We start from the raw sequence: 16,578 nt of genomic DNA, 5'->3' as shown, positions 1-16,578 counted from the left end.
AGGAACTCCAGAAATGAGCGCTTGGGAGCCAGGAGTGGTTTTTTGTGAGCCATGAGTGGGTGATGCTGCAGTGAATGTGGGATGAGCTGGCTGGGAGCAGCACTGTGGGCAGCAGGGCTGGGGCTGCCGGAGGCATCTTGGACATGGTGGGAGCAGCATCACGCTGGTAGAACTGCTGAGGGCAAGGAGAAGCTGTAGAAGAGCGTATGCAGAAATGACTGCTCGATGTCTTATTTAAACAGCCCACAGATGGGTTTACCCCAGGAAATTACCTGGTGGTGACAACAGACGTTGACAGCAGGTGAAGCTGAGCCAGGACTGAGCAGGGTAGCTAAAAACAGCAAAGCAGGACAAACAATAGCTTCTAAAACTGTGGCGAACAGTTTGTACCAGTCATGCCTTGCAGTTACACCATATTTAGCTGCAGTTGATACCTGTTGTCATCAAAGGTAAACATTCCTAGGTGAGAAATGAAGGATATATTACTATCTCATTACTGCCAGCTTTTCCAAATACAGTAATGGGCTCCAAAGAAATGTGTGTCTGAAAGGAACAGGCGATGTTTAAAAAATAGCCAGCCGACGCCTTTATTTCACTGGCTCTTTGTACATCCTACTATATAGGGCACAGCTCGGTATGTCCTATATAGTACATACACTTCTTTCTCCCCCCTTTCTCCATCCTACATGATTATAGTCCAGAAGAACGAAGTATCAACACATTTATGAGATTAACAGGAAGGATATTATTACATTTAGTTGTGTCAAGAAGCCTACAGAGAATATGAGAAGGGCCTGCCCATCTTTTCTTGGGGGAAGGGGTTTATTCGGTTTTATGGAGAGGCTATAAAATTGGGTGGATCTCCTGTTAAAGAACTCTTGGGGTTTTTTTCCATTATGGAGTCATGGAGGCTTTTGTCAATGTGGGGAAGAAAATCACCCCTCTGGCTTCCTCTGCTGACATTCCTCTTTCTGTCCCAAGACAGTCTGACTGTGGGGCTGCTTCACTGGAAGGGCTGACACAGAAACATCAGAACTTTGCAACTTTTCTAACAACATCTATTGCCTGTCTGAGTTAACAGCAAATGACAACAACTTACTATAGACTGCAAAGATGGTCTGTAATGGCAATGTTCAAATATCCCTACTTCAAACCTGCTACCGTCACAGACAGAAAACAAACACTAAAAAGCCAGTGATGGAAGGAAAAGGAGGAAGCAATGAACATAGGTGGTGAGCAGAGGGAGAAGGCAGTTGCTGCAGACTCCCGAGCAGTGGGTCTGTGTGCCAAGGAGCACCCAGCCTTGCCACACACACAACCTACAGGCAGCCTTCAGCCCCTGTGTGCACCAGCCCTAGGGACACCACGCTCCCTGGAGAGCATGCCCCTGTTTCTCCACGGCAGGATCTTTTCACTATCACGTTTCTATTAGCGCCGACACCATGCTTGCAGACTCCCCCGGTGCAGACAGCAGAGTAAGTTGCTGCACCACTAGCAATGATCTTACACGCCAGGGCCCTGGGAGGCATGTGGAGCCATCCCGATACATGCCACCTCTAATCCAGCTGGTAGGTCTTGATCCTAGTGCTTCCCCTTGCCACACCAGTTCATTTTACAAACCAGTAAAATTCCCTTCTCTGGGAAGCACACAAAGATCTAACAACACTTAGGGGGATTTATTTATTGTGCTTTTCTCAAGGAAACTGGGTCTAAAGCAAACCTCTTCTGTTTTACCACTTCTCCAATTTCTGCAGTTACAATTGGGAAAAGTCCGTCTGAGTGTCTCCTACAGACTCCCGGTGTCCCTGGCCTCCAGAGCCTGCGAGCTCCCCTCTCCTGCTGTGGGCTGGTGAACCATGCCGCAATAAAAGCTGCTTGCTGAAGGATGCCAGGCACTCCTGCACCACCAACCCTCTCTGGCCCCCTGGCAGCCCCTGTCCCCCAGAGTTTCCCACGAGCAGATATCTGACCTGACAAACAAAGCCCAAGGCTTTTTTTTATACGCTCTCTTAGGCGTTTTGAGTACCCGTTTGCTGGCTATATGCACCCTTGTCCCAAAAGCCAGCTTCCTTTGGGACACAAAGGGATTTCACCGCCTATCACACACCAACATGCAGAGAAGGGAGCTCATAGCTGCTTGCCTCATAGCTGCACGCAAAGGAGAAGCTGGCAGCTAAATGCAGCCGGAAGATGAGAGGCTGCAATCCCAGGGACCACACATCTGGAAAATATCTTTTCCGTCATAAAGGCCAAAGATAATACAACAAGGATCTTTCTTCTCCAGTGACACCAGGACAGGCTCTGGGAGGCCAGACTGTTTCTCAGATAAGTCCCAAGGCAGTGTTGGGACATGGGGGTGAGGGGGTCCATGGCTCCAGCATGATATCAGCCTTAGGAGCACACTGTTGCGTGAAACAATTCCACAAGGCATTGGCAGTGGGCACAAGAGATCTCTCTGAGACAGCAAGACAGCGTGGTTTGGACGGTGAACTAGAGCAGTGAAGGAGGCTATGCCTCAGCTGTAATGTCTATCTCCTCCAAGGAGAAGAAAGTTGCTGATTCTGCCAGGAAAAAAGATGGGTCAATTTTCTGCTTTTCTTTGTGAAGCACTTCAGGAACACAGCTTCTCACGCTCCAGTCACGAGGCCAAGGCTCTGTCCTTAATGCTGCATCTCCAGCCTGCACTAAACACCATTTCAGCCCAATGCACGGCTTTCATGCCTGCAGGCAGAGCTTAATCCACTGCTGCTAGGGGGGCACTGAGTCCCTGCAAGACAGCGTGCCAGGAGAGAGGCTCTTAGAGTAAGCAAGGTTGCTCCCCCTTGAATGTGGGTCTGAGGAGCTCTGCAAAGCTAGCATAGCATCAGCCTTCACTTGTCCTACCTTGCCAAGGGTGACAACTACCCAGAGCCTGAGACAGGGTCTGAGCTATAAAATCGTATTCAATCTACCTACAACTATGACAAAATAAGGAGGGAAACCAGTGCAGGGATGTTCCCAGCCCAGCCACTGCCCTGCGAATGCCCCATGGGAGCTGCAGGCAGGCTGGCACTGCTTGGCAGAGGAAAGAAGAAACCTCTGGGGTTCTTCCCCATAGCTCTTGTGGTATAGCTGATCGCTCAGAAATAAAGACCTCAGGGAAGGACCTGTATTACCTGGTCAGAAACAGACTGTGATGGTGGGAAAAAAATCAAGTGTATCCCAACGCCAGGTCTAGACCTGCTGTGCTCAAGCGTCTTGTTCCTGCTGCAAACTTGTTCACACTTAGCAGTCAAAACAGGAAAATACCAAGGGTCCAATTTTCTAAATACTGGGAAATAAAGCTACTAATTATTTCAAGAGGTAAGTACCACTCCACTTGCACGCATGTTTCGGAGCGTAATTTCTGTATCGTGGGAGAACAGCACCACAAACATCCTCCCACGGTTGCTCCCTGCCCCTCAGCGCTGGCGGATTCAGGGCACACAAATGATCTGTGTCGCACTGATGAAATGGCTGAGTGATGATTGGGGAGGGGGGAGACACTCCGGCAATTTGCATCTCTCTAGAGGCAGGGAAGGCAATTACAGCACTTTGTCGGGCCTCGCCTGGCTTCTTGAGTAGCGTGGTGCCACAGGTTAGGCTATTCTGTATCTCAGTCAGGAACTCTGTCTGATGAGGCTTAGGGAGCAAGGACCAGGGATGGACTCCGCAGGCACCACCCGAGACCCTTCCAATGTTTCTCAGGTCTTTTCTGAATATAGGAATGAGAACTAGAGATCAGTAAATGCCCAGAATACCAATTATACCAAGGGCTCCAGCAAATTTCTCAGAAGAGTACTTTGATTCCTGTGCTGTTGAACCAGGCACTGGGTGACATGGGGAGTGGTGACAAGCGGCCTTCCTGCTTCAGCAGGGCATGGCTTTGCTGGGTGTATGGGACTTGGAGCTGCTGACAGCCATGGCTTCATGTCCTTCTACCCACCCAGGGCAAGGAGGGATTGCAGTCACACTTTCTGCAGCTTCAAACTCACTGGAGTGGGAGAAGTCTGGTTTCGATAGCTCACAGGGACTGTCCCTGGGACTATCTAAGAGGAAATGCTGGAACAGGGCTAATAAAGCACCAAATCTGGTGAGGACCATCATCTCCTAGAAGCTGTCCTTGGAACAGCTGGCCATCATTACTCAGCTCACCAGCATCCCTGCAGTAATGGTGTCACCGGTGCACCACAAGTGCACCATATGTAACAAGCCACATGCATAACAAGCCACACTGAGGCTGCAGAGCAGCTGTACAGTATCTCCTGTGCCCTCCTTCGCACATACCTCAGGAATTTGTTCAGGTCACCATGCTTCATGTACTCAAAGACCATGATGAGCGGGTCACCATCACCACACACGCCATAAAACTTGACGATGTGCTCATGCTGCAGGTTGGTGAGCAGCTCTGCCTCCCTCTGGAAATCCTTGCGGGCTGCCAAGGTGGGGTCCTTCAGCGCCTGAAAGAAGGGACACATACGGACAGGGTGGGCTCAGGTCAGGGCAAAGCTGGAACAAATAGGCCGCAGCATCGCAGAAGAACCGGTGAGGAAAAGAGGGGAGACAAACCACTGCCACCACTTGCACCAGTTGCACTGGGAAGGCTGGTGGTAGGTGCTGGTGGCACCACTTCAGCGTTTCGTTCGTGTTGTTACCAGCCCAGCAGATTCCCCAACTCATTTCCAAGGCAGCAGCAAACATGCCTCAGAGGGTAATAGCTTCCAATTATTCCCAGCTTGGGCAGGATTTGTACTGGTGACCTAGGGGTGAATGGCTTCATATCTTATTATTATTAAATTCCTGAGCCAGCCAGTCCTTGCTATCTGTCTTTTATTTTGAAATAGCTGACTACACTGCCTTTATTCAAAAGATGGATTTGCCTGGCTGTGCAGTTATTGTGTGGATTTTTCAAACTGCCTCTGAAGAAGGACACTGTCAAGTCTTTTCTCATAATTTTTAAAATCATGTTTTTATTCCCTGCTGTTTATAACAGCTCCCCTGGCAGACTGATGCTGAAATCGGTATCCTTACTGAGAATATCTCATCTTCCACATTTGAGCACACCACTTTGCCGTTGCAGGGGAGCTTGCAGGCTCCAGGCTGTGTGGACCGGCCCGACGTCACAGGGTTGCTATGAAGATGTTGCTGTGGGTGCAGCCGGTGACTGGGGAGAGTTCCGCAGGGTTGGACTCTGGCTCGTCCATGTGTTATTGTGCAGTTGCATCGCAGAGCTAGTTTGAGAGCAGTGTGTTGTCATCCCAGGGTACCGAGGGATGGCATTTAGTAAAATAGTTGAAGTCCAGAACATTTGATGAGATGGGATGGCCAGGAGAATCAGCACGGTCTTTGAAAACATTTAAGGAAATGAAGAAGCAATTCTGGTTTTGAGTTGCTGCATGTTGGTTTCATTCTCCCCATCCTCCACATGCCAGGACTGTTTAGTACCAGTTCTGGCTTTAACTGTGCAGCCTAACAGGAGTCGAAAAGGATTCAAGACAACTTGTTCCAGTTACATCCAGATTCAATCTGATGCACACTGGTTCCCCCTCAGTGGTGGGGGACGCTAGGTGTCTCTCCCCTTACCTACACACAAATACACCTGCCCCTTCTTCCCCATGCCTTCAATCTCCCCGTGCGGATGGGAGAGGTGGCGTCAGCATGTGCAGGCTCCAATTTATGTGCAAAAAGGGACGTTCAGCATCAGAAAGCTGTGCAGAAAGGAAGGGGCCGAGCAGGCTGGTAGCACACCCCCGGCGGGTCCCGGCACTGCTGGATGCAACGCCAGGCACAGCGCAGCAGGGCGTCCTCCAGAGCAGGTGCTTTTCCCCCTTGGAGCAGATCTGCTCTGAGGCTTTCACCCAAGCCTTAGGACACAGACTCATCTCCTTCTTCTGCCCCCAAACTGCCAGTCACATGGCATAATTTTATTTTAATGCTATGTCCTCTGGGATAGCTTGACTAGAGGTATTTAGATGGATGTTAGCTACACGGTGCAGATGGCAAAGCATCCATCCTTATCTCAGGCACACTATTACTTTTAGTCATTTAATATCTTCATAATGTAGATGCTACCTTATTTTTCCCCAGGAAAGGAATCCCCTCCCCCATCACTCTTTCTCCCTGTTTTTCCTGCATGTAATATTTCAAGCTGCAGTGAGTTTAGGTTTCCTCTCCTTCACACACAATCATTTCTACAAGGTGTTAGGACTGGAAGTTTGTAAATATCACACACACACACACACAAAATATTAAAAACCTAACATTATTAAGGTTGCAACAGCCAAGCATTTAGAAATGAGGGAAAGGGGAGCTGGAAGTGGTAGAACAAGGAAAGAAAACCAGGACCAGAGAAAGAAAAGGGATACTTCAGCAAAACCACTGAACTGCCTCTCCTAGGAAGGTTTGGGGTGCATTGTATCTGTGCCTCCATCACACAATTCCTGCGTGACATCTGGCAAGACACTCGGCATCTGCAGGTTGCAGCTGTTGTCACGAGGTGTCAGTTGTTGCAACATTACCTAGGAAATGCCCTCTCACACGGCATCAGTGCCAGGTCTGCCCAAGCACCACGTGTTTATTGCTGCAGCAGGGTTCAATGTGGGTCTGGTACCTGTTGTCCGTAGGGCTGGAAAGGCAGGTCAGTAACTCCATCCTCCACCTAAGTGGATCCTTTCAGTTTCCCTGCTTCTCCATCTGCCCTCTGCAAAACGGGGATGATGCAACCCCAGCACCTTGCTGGGAGGCTGTGAAAAACAGCACGCTCACATCTCAGGAGCTCTCACACACAGGAGTGATCATCACAATGGAGCAGCCCATAGAGAAATGAAAAATCTGCGTTTAGAGGACATGCCCTGAACAGCAGCTCCTCCAGCTTTTCTAGTACTTGACTTTGTAACCTCAACACTCTTTGCTGAACATAGTTTTCATGCATTTCTTAGGATGTTTTTAGAAGCAAGCTGAATAAAACAGGAAGCTTGTCCATGCCATCACATCAAAACTCAGCTTATCTGCGGGGCTGCAACCTTTAGATCTGCTGAAAATCTGAGTCCATTTAACCGAGTAACACAGCCACTTTCTTTGGCCCTGGGAGCAGAGCAGAGGCAGACTTTGGGCTGCGGACTCAGCTGCCTTCACCAGCGTGTCCTGCTGCTGCCCTGAGCTGCAGAGACTGGGGAGGTAGTTCTCAGCCTCCATAGGGAGCATGAGATCTTCAGGAAATACAGCCAAATCTCAACTTAATATGTAAAGCCTTTACTTTTTTCCTCCCACCCCCCCCACCCCCCACCTCCCCAAGATTTATAAAGTGGCCCAAATTAGAGGGATTTTTCTCCTGACCCTTTCTCGGAGCTGGCAAGAAGCCAGATTTCAAGGCCCTGCTCCAAAGCTGGATCTGTATGATCTTGCAGGATGAAAGGCACTCTGGAGACATAAGCTCATAGTAGCAATTAACAGAAACAAGTTTGGATGCTGTTTCTGCCTACATGCAAATGAAACTCAGAAGAGACTTGAGAGACAGGATCACATAAGGGATGGCTGACACTGATAGGCAAGTACCAGCCATGTAATCAGGCAATTAATCATATGGGTAGCTGTGCTAGCTCGGCTTTAACCAGTCTCAAGGTGAAAGGTGCAATCCTGCAGTTCATGGCCAGAGCATAAGGGGGCAAATGAGCTAAAAAAAGGCTTGAACTGTCAATGATTAAAACAACTCTCAAGTAACCGGCTGTCTCCAGCATCCTGGAGAGAGTGCTGGAACCTTTCTCCTTGTAAAGCACCAGTTCAAATGTAGATCTTCTTCCAAGAATTTAGGAGGCATCGATTAACTCCCAGGGATTAGACTACGTGTGCCTGCCAACTGGTGCCACTTGAGAGGACAGCCCATTTCTGCACTGAGTGGTGTCCTCTACCCAGAGCCACACTGATGTGGCACAGCTCACATGAGGACTCTCACAGGGATGCAAACAGCACAGCACAAGCCAAGCTGATTTTTTGTTGGCTCACAATCACCAAAACAGGAGGAATTTGTGGCTAAGCAAGCAGGAGCTGAGTGCAGCCGAGCTGAGTTGCTTTGCCCATCTTGCAGCAAATTGATCCCAGCAAATTGGTTAGTTGTGCTTAGCTTTTGAGTGCTCATTTTTGCTGAGGCCCTTGTTTCAGCTTCTGCATTTTCCACAAAGGAATAAAATCCAGAAAGAGAAGGGCCCTGGTCCCTCATGGAGGAAAGTGGACTCCACGCTGTGCTGCTGTAGCTGCACGGGAGCTTACAGCTTCCAGACCAGCTTCTCCTCCCTGTCTGTCTCCTGGTTGTGTCAGCAGGAAAAGAGGCTTTGGCATTGGTGAGAATAGACAACCTTGAAGCGAAACACTGAAACTTTGCGTGACTAAGTGGATTTACCACAATCTCCGGCGTCAGATAAATTTCCACCCCTGGCCCCCAGCCCTCCCCTGCTTCCCTTTCCCACGCAGGCTCATCCAGCCTCGCTCCGCCGGCCAGCCCCTGCCCTACTCTCTGGAATTTGCCCTTGGGATTTACCTTCACTGCCACCAGCATTTTGTCGTTGGTGGGGCTGAGGTTGTAACACTCGGCCAAGAACACCTTCCCAAAGGCACCTTCTCCCAGTTCCCTCTTCAAAACGATGTCTCTCCTCTTAATATGCTGGACATCTGTTGGAGGGAGGGGAGGAAGAGGGAAGAGAGTTGAGGGAAGAATGAATCAGGGTTAATTCAGGGAATGGAAAACAACTAATTCAATTTTCTAGCAAGCTGCAAAGGATCTGAAATTGCTTTGCAAAAATATCTACAGGGATCTTTTTACCCACCCACGGAATGCAGCCATCTCTGGGATGGAGCTAGTCTCATGCAAAACATCTGGGAGGAAAGTATTTGAGGTTTATCCCATTCTCACTACAAGCTTGCGGCAAGCTTGTCCTCAGGGAGAGGAACCTTTGGGGCAAAATCTGCCACAAAGACCTGAATCTCTTTGGAATGATCCTGGAAATAATTCATCTCCTGTGAGGCATAGCAAAGGTCACATACTTCCGACGCCAGGCCAGGCAAGATTAGAAGGTCCTGTTGAGTTTTGCATTTCAGTCGGGATCACTCTAAACTGAAACTCAGGCAGATTTTTGAGGCTGAACTTTGGCAAGTCAAAGCATTCCCAAGGGGGGGAGGACCACTGACCCCCATGCACCTTAGGGCACAGGCAGGATCCAGTTGGAATCACCGAGTGCTGCCTCTCGCAAAGCCCTGACCCTGCAGCCATCTCCTACACCACCGTTCCCTCAGAAACAAGGTCATCCCAGGATAAAGTCACTGGCACAACAGACAAACTGAACTCATTAGTTTCAATGATCCTTTCCACTGACATTTAGGATGGCGAGGACTGACAGAGAATAGCAACTGAGGTTTCAGGAAGAAACAAAAGAGCAATAGCTATTAATTTAATAAAGGTACAGAGGCCTATGAAGATTGGCCTGCTCAGCTAAGAGGGTCATTCATAAGGGCTAGATCTGCCCAGGTACTGGGCATCTACAGTAGGTGAGCGACTAGCAGGATATCCACAAATGCTGCACCAAGATTAAATGCCACTGGTCACTGGGAGAGCTTAGGGGTCTCCATATTCTCTTTTGGGCACACTAGAGCACAGCTACTTGCTGCCAGATCTCCAAGAACATTTCTGGTGTCATAACACCCATACAGCTCCTCTGGCAATACAAAGGGGCTTTTTTTAATGCCCAAAATTAACTGTGGAAGCAGCCAGAGATGCACAGCCACCATAGCATTTTCTGGAGGCACAGTGCCCAAAACTTCATCTAAACTGCCCTTCACTAGAGTTTACTGTCTCCCTTGAGAACTGTGGTAGCACAGACCACCCCCAGCTTCAACCTGATGGTCATGGCAGGGCAGTGAGAGCTACACACTCTTCTCCAGTGCTTGGTGAGCAAAAGCTGATGCATCAGAAGTCTCTTCAAGAGGCATTAGATGGGACAGTGCCCTCTTTCCACTCCTATTCTGGGGCAATTATAACTTGGCCTTGCATCTGTTTGCTCACAAACCGGACAGCCTTTGAGTCTTTCCCATCTCTTCCATGTGCCTCAGGAGCTGTACAGGTATGCACCCCTTAGCTCAGACTCCTTTCCCTTGGGGCACTGCAGATGGAGTGCTGGACAGAGTGATGGAGTACAGGTGGACGGGACTAACACCGGGTTCCCAGCTGGCTGCAGGAAAGCATCACTGACAGCAATCGCAACCTGCCACCAGCTCCTGCCACCCAGGTGCCTGAGTAGGCACCTGTATGGACCCAAGGGAGCGTATGCTCCACAGCAACATAGGTACCACTTCATGCATCAAAAAGCCAATGGATTGGAAGACTATCACACAATTAAGCTTTTTAATCAGCAGCTCACAGGCAGGTTTCAGAAGCTGCCATCTCCGGCCCTTTTGCTTGTTTGGGAAGATGGATGCTGCGAGATTGCATAAGCAATGGGCCTTGTAATGAGTGATGCCTCTACAGAGAATTCCTGTTGACCTTTTCATTAATTGTTCAATAGACTGAAAACTGTTAGTTACCGATATTAATATTAGTAACATTAAGGCACAGGATGGTAGGCATGTCCAAAATTACTTTGGTTTAAAATCTGCAGTGACAGCCAGGGAGAACAAATCACATGCAGACTTTGTCTTCTCTACCTGGTTTAGTTGAGTGTTTAAGGAGTACCTTGAGAAATCTGAAACATTACGTGTTGAAATGTTAAGTGATGCGCTTGGGTGAGGAAAGTCCTAATCTAAGAAAAGCTCAAATGGCACCAATTTACTTAATAGAGTAGAGGAAAAGGGTTTTTTCCTCTTTCTCTTGGCAAGCACTTCTGTAGCACTCATCACTACAGTACCTAGGATTTACTGTCTTGACAAACCATGTATTTGCATTCTTGGTCTCCTGAACAGCAGCAGTCGAGAAAGCTGTGGGGAAATGATCTAGTATTAAATGGAGCCCAAGGACACTTTAAAAAAACTCAGAATCCCAACAGAAATGTAGCAATTGTAAGCTGATTGCTCCATTTGGTGTGAGACAAAGTTAAAAAAGAAATGAGCTCAGAATAACCAGCAATACTGTTTGACATTATTTACGCTTTTTGTGAGTTAAGAGGTAACACTCTTACGAGAACTGAAGCAAACCTCTCTTTCTGAACTCCCCAGGCTCTTGCCCAAAATTTTCAGCTCACAATTTTTCCTCCCAACATCTTAATAACTGGTCAGACGTTTCTGAGAGCTGGCATCCAGACTGTGTAATTATGTCTACATTATTAAAGTAATATCCCATCTGTCTTCAAGACCAGATTTTGCAGCAAGTTGTTAGGGTCACCTGAGAAGCTTCAGGGAAAATTTATATGAAGAACTAAAGGAGACACTGTAGCAGACAGAGTTGAACCGAGGGAGGAGCAATCCTTTTGAGGTAGTGGGCTCACATAGCACTGCTGGATTTAAAGTAAACGTGGATGTTTATAAAAATAAAAGGTTCATGAAGTTAAGCAGTTTGACAGCAACTGGACAATCTTACTGTAGAGTCAGAAAAGTACTTTTGCTGATCACAATTTCTCTCAACCTCGAATGGCCATAAATTTTGCTTCACAGTATTTTAGGCACAAATGGAATAATAAGTGAGTTATAATAAATTGCTTTTTCACATGCTATAGGCCTAAAATACTGAAGTTTACGTCAAGTTCTTCCATTCACAGTGAGATCAGCACTATGATTAATTCTACATTCCTATTAAATATGGGTTTTAAACATAAAGCAATGACAAACCGCCACGGCACTGTGCGGATGGCTGTGTTATTGTGCTAACCTTGCATCTCTTCCCTCATCTGTCCTGGCTGTAACTCATAAGGAAGGCCGAGTAGCCATGAAAGATGCTGTGCTGCAAGGGCACTTGGGAGGTTCATCTGCATAAATCTGTTTACCTCCTCCTGGAGAAAGCTGAGCCCTGTCTGATAAACAGCTGGTGTTTATTTGTTTTAGGCAGGCGGTGGTATGCTAATCTGTCTCGGCTGTGTTGCAGTCAGCCCTGCCGACAAGGTGTATGCAAAATGTCTTCCCATAAGGACCACACTTTTTTTTTTTTTTTTTTTCCCTCCTCCCTGTACCATTAACTTATAAAAACAAGCCAACAAGATAATTCAAAAGAAGAACCCATGCAGGAGCCACAGCAAGACCTGACAAGAAAATAACCAGACTTGACTGCATGATAGGAACTCATTCAAGGCCACGCTCTATCTACGGGAAGGATGTGAACACACAACACTGAAGTAATTCCAGTTTTCAATTAAGCGTCTTGCACCCTCATTTGGGGATTACTATGTTGCTGCATGATGCAGAAGGAGAGTTGGGCAGATCCCCCACCTTCCTTCTTGTCCATCAAGGTTTAACACATGGAGAACATGTTTCAAGCTCTTGCTTTCACTGCTGTTCTGAACAACACATGAACCACATCAGAAAACACCTGACCTGCAGCTGGCTGGAAATGGCCCGTGACTTCAGTTCAACGATGGCAGCACGTGGATAAACTAGAGCATTAACCAGAGGGTAGGCTGGGACACTGCACTCACCTTTACAAATCGTCTCCAGAGCAGAAAGCTTTCCTTTTCTCTAGAAGAGCCAAGGCAGAAGGATTGTAGCTCTGGATCTGCAATGGGATCTTAACTAACCTCCTCTGAACATTTTGCATGATGGCTGACTGTATCTGTGCTTAAAGTGCACGTAGAAAAGTGGCTGTCTACAAACGGCAACTTCTTCCTCCCCATGTTCACTCCCATGTGTCCCTTAGTCTTGTCTGCTCCTCTCCTTGACACAAACATATTCTGGTTTGCTAACCTTGCGAACCCAGCACAGCTATCGGGTACAGGGGAAGTAGAATAGGGAACAAGATTAATTCTGCTTTTCTCGTACATCAATCTACCATGTCCTGATGGGTCACTTCTGCACTGGTCCGTGGGACAGAGCCTGGAAAAGCCACAACTTTTTTTCTTAAATCACTGATTCAATGACTCTTCACCCATCTTTTACACTCATCTTGCAGAATCTCTCTTGCTTGTGACAAGGTCAAGGCAAAAAAAGAACCTCGCTCAACCGCCAAATCCCAAGTAGAGCATATAGGGGTGCTAACAGACTGTGTGCAATGAAAACATCCTTTTTCTAATAACCACCACATTTCCATCACATGAGCAGAAATCAGGAAGCTGCATGGGCACATTTCATGAATCTAATTTTCCAATTATTATCTCATTTCCAAATCAGTCCTTGGGGGTCAGATGAAGAAGAGGTGGGTTCAGTGACACTGCAAATTCTGCATTGCAGATTCCCATCACAGCCAGCATCCTAAAAAACATGGCTTGATAATACTTTTGAAATCTGGATGCACATGATTGAGTTTGGACACAGATGACTACAGTGGGAGGTAAATGGACAAATCAAACTCCAAACAGAGTAAACCGTCAGCAGCGCCAGTACTTAAGTTATAGCAAAATGCAAAACTACTTCTTAAGCGAAACCATTTACACCAGGTCTGAAATTAATTCTTCACATCTCCTTCTTTCCAACTCCCGAGCAGCGGTCTGTCTGATTGCTGTATTTCTAGTGGGTTTCCTGTCCTAAGACTCTTAATTCACAAACAACATGTAGCTCACTGGGGAAACAGCACAATTTTAGAAATTTCTCCATTTACTTTTGCCATCCTCTTTATCGGCAGCTTTCTCTTCTAGCCTAGAAAAGACCAATATCAATTTTCTATCACTTTTCTTCTTTTCTTCCACACATGTGGCCCTGTTTTCCCTAGCGGGAGGTTCCTTCCTGCACCTCTCCATCACCAGCTCCTCCCTCCCTTAGCTTTGTCACATCATCGCATTTCTTCTCTCTTTTTCTTCTCTATTTCTTACCTTTCTTGTTGCTCAATCCCTGTTTTAAAAACGACTTATTTTAGATGTGTTTCTAGGGTATCCTGATTTGAGTCTGATCCTGGGCTCTTTGTGATAATGGCCTTGATTTTCATAAGCTTCTAAAGCCTCATTTGCATCAACAGCACTATATAAATGATAACAACAATGACATTTTTCAGTAGTGGCTGAGTCATTTGCTGTAACAACTAATTTATGCCAAAGAATTGTCTCTTCTCTATATACATAAGCTGTCCACAAAAAGGTAGCAAAGTTCTCAGTTAGTCAATATGATTCATTCACTTCTTTCTTGACTCACTGCTAAAATAATTCTTAAGAAGAAACCCTGCATAGCTTCCCTGCTCCATGACAATTAAAATCAAATAAACAAAGCTTACAATTTACACTGGAAATCTTGTCATTTAGACATGTAACTACCAAACACAGTGCTGTTCATGTCAGGCAGTCAATTGCAACTTGGATGTCAACCAAACGTATCGATGAGTTACCCAATGTACCTGATCAGAGAAAAGTGTGCAGATCAGGTAGGACCAGATCAAAAAGCTTTGCTACTGGAGGGCTGATAAGTCATTCTCTCACAGACTTGTCTCATATTGAGAGAAGATAATGCATAGGCTAGCTGCACAGAGTCTAAGTCTCCCTCCTGGCCTGGTGCAAATCCATCAAAGTCAATGAAGGATATTGATTTCAATCATGGACTGCTGAGAAGCACACATAAACAAAGGGAGAATCAGTCCCACATCATTTTAAAAAATGAAGACACAAACACGCTGTTTCTTATCTCCATATGGACTCCGAGTCGGTAGCCCTCCGCTTTGTATGGCTTCTCTCCCACCTCTGACATGAGCTGCCTCTGGGAAAAGGCATGGATACACACTTTGGCAGCTCGGCACTGTGCCCAGATGCTGGTTCTTTGCCAAGTTCCTCAGTTAAGGCACCCTTCAAGGACTCAGATTCAAAAAAGTCATGATTATAAGCACCAAGAAGTTCTGACAGTCCTTTCAAAAAAGCCCCAAATCATGGAGGTTTGTGTAAAGCATATCTGAATCTCTGGGAATGTGGTGGAGCAGGCACAGTCCTTGGATGAGCCACCCGGGCTCCAACACGTGAGTGCACCAAGGTCCTTCCCACCCTTTCTCTGCAGGCCCTGTGGACAAGACTACCTTGCTCAGACCTTTCTCTTCACTTTGGGGCCGTATTTCAGTCTCACTAATTCTGTATGACAGCTCTCATAGCCATTTGTTTGTGTCCGCACAGCAAAAATATAGAGAGACTTTCTCACATCTTCCACCCATCTCTCCTTTGGCCTTGATGGAAACAACCTGAAATGCAAACGATACTCTCTCCCTTTTACTGTGTTACCTCTCTCTTTGCATCCCTTCTGAGGCTTTTCAATCTGCAACAAACCAATATATGTCACTGGCTTCACAGCCTCTGTTCAGACTTCTTCCCACCTCTTGTACCTTACCAAGATGCTGGCAACTTGCTTCCAGGCAGCCCCTGGTGCCTGACTGTATATTACATTATCAAACAGTCATGATCATACTCCTTCATAAAGACCTTAAAAGACAACTATTTCATGTTTTTGCAGTTCTTTGCGTTTTCCTACCATCCCTTTCATTCCTTGGGAGCAGGCACGAGTGCAGCTCCCAGATGTGAAGGAGGCATTATTGCCCAGTTGACCCAGCAGACCTGGAGCTAATGCACTACATGCTGTTAAATGGACCTTGGTAAAAAATAGCAGGACTTGGCTTATTTGGCTGGACAATCTGGGCTAAAAAAAAATTATCCAAGAATACCAGTCTGCACCAGGAGCTGACATTCAGTGTAATCAAGCTCAAGAAAACAGGAAAACAGAAAAGCAACCTCTGCAAGCCAGATCTCCGACGCTTTGAAAATACCTTACAACCACCACTTCCAGGCATACATCTAGCAATCAGGACATCATCAGCTCCTCTGGTTTTTGTTGTTGCAATAGCAGGGGGGGAGAAAGCTCTGACCCAAAGGCTGCCTTTCAGTTGTCAGCTAGCTCCAGCCAGTCTCTGTTCGAGCGAGAGCCACGTTTCTGCCAAACAACCCTCAAACTCCACAGAGTGCTTTGATTAGCAGCATGGAGCGACGGGATTAGCACCCGCTGAGCTGCCGTAAACTTGAGCTGCTGCATCTCCACTGCAGCACCAGCTCCGATATCAGCCACACAGCAATCACCAACAACGACATGTACAGTGCTCTCGGAGCTAAAGGGAAGTGTAAAGGGAGTGTGTGTGTGTGCGTGCGTAAAGGAGCTGACAGAAAGGCAAAGCGCAATCACCCCTTAAACCAACAGCTTGTCAGACACGAGCCCAGAGCTTGCCGCACTCCCCCACCGCACCACACTGAAAGCCATTTGGAAGCAGGTGACACACCTGCAAAGTGTAAACCCAAACCAAAGCAAACTCTCCTTGTCTTCATGAAAGAATTCTGAAAAACAATAATGTTAGAACATGCTTGGCAACACCCCACAAACGCTTTCTAAGCAAAAAACTTCTGTCCCAGCTTAAACTGCCCAATAGTCCTATAAAGACAAAACATGATTTCAAGCTTTTCTGATCCATTTCAGTCCCATAAATCT

General features: G+C 47.0%; 1 protein-coding gene across 4 annotated transcripts in view; it reads right to left on the bottom strand.

The window, feature by feature from the left end:
- The window catches only part of NTRK3 (neurotrophic receptor tyrosine kinase 3), a 223,671-nt gene that overhangs the window by 34,159 nt on the left and 172,934 nt on the right, over window positions 1-16,578 (bottom strand). For all 4 annotated transcript variants that reach the window (XM_080396202.1, XM_080396201.1, XM_080396199.1 and 1 more), the window contains 2 exons: window positions 8,552-8,682; window positions 4,306-4,478 (listed from right to left, as the gene is read on the bottom strand). In XM_080396202.1, the coding sequence (XP_080252328.1) occupies window positions 4,306-4,478; window positions 8,552-8,682 (304 nt within the window). The remainder of the gene's footprint in view (window positions 1-4,305; window positions 4,479-8,551; window positions 8,683-16,578) is intronic.

Source organism: Falco punctatus (assembly GCF_963210335.1).
Source record: "Falco punctatus genome assembly, chromosome: 7".
Classification (NCBI taxonomy): Eukaryota; Metazoa; Chordata; class Aves; order Falconiformes; family Falconidae; genus Falco; species Falco punctatus.
Note: the sequence above shows the minus strand (reverse complement) of the source record. Positions and strands in the feature narration are given on the sequence as shown.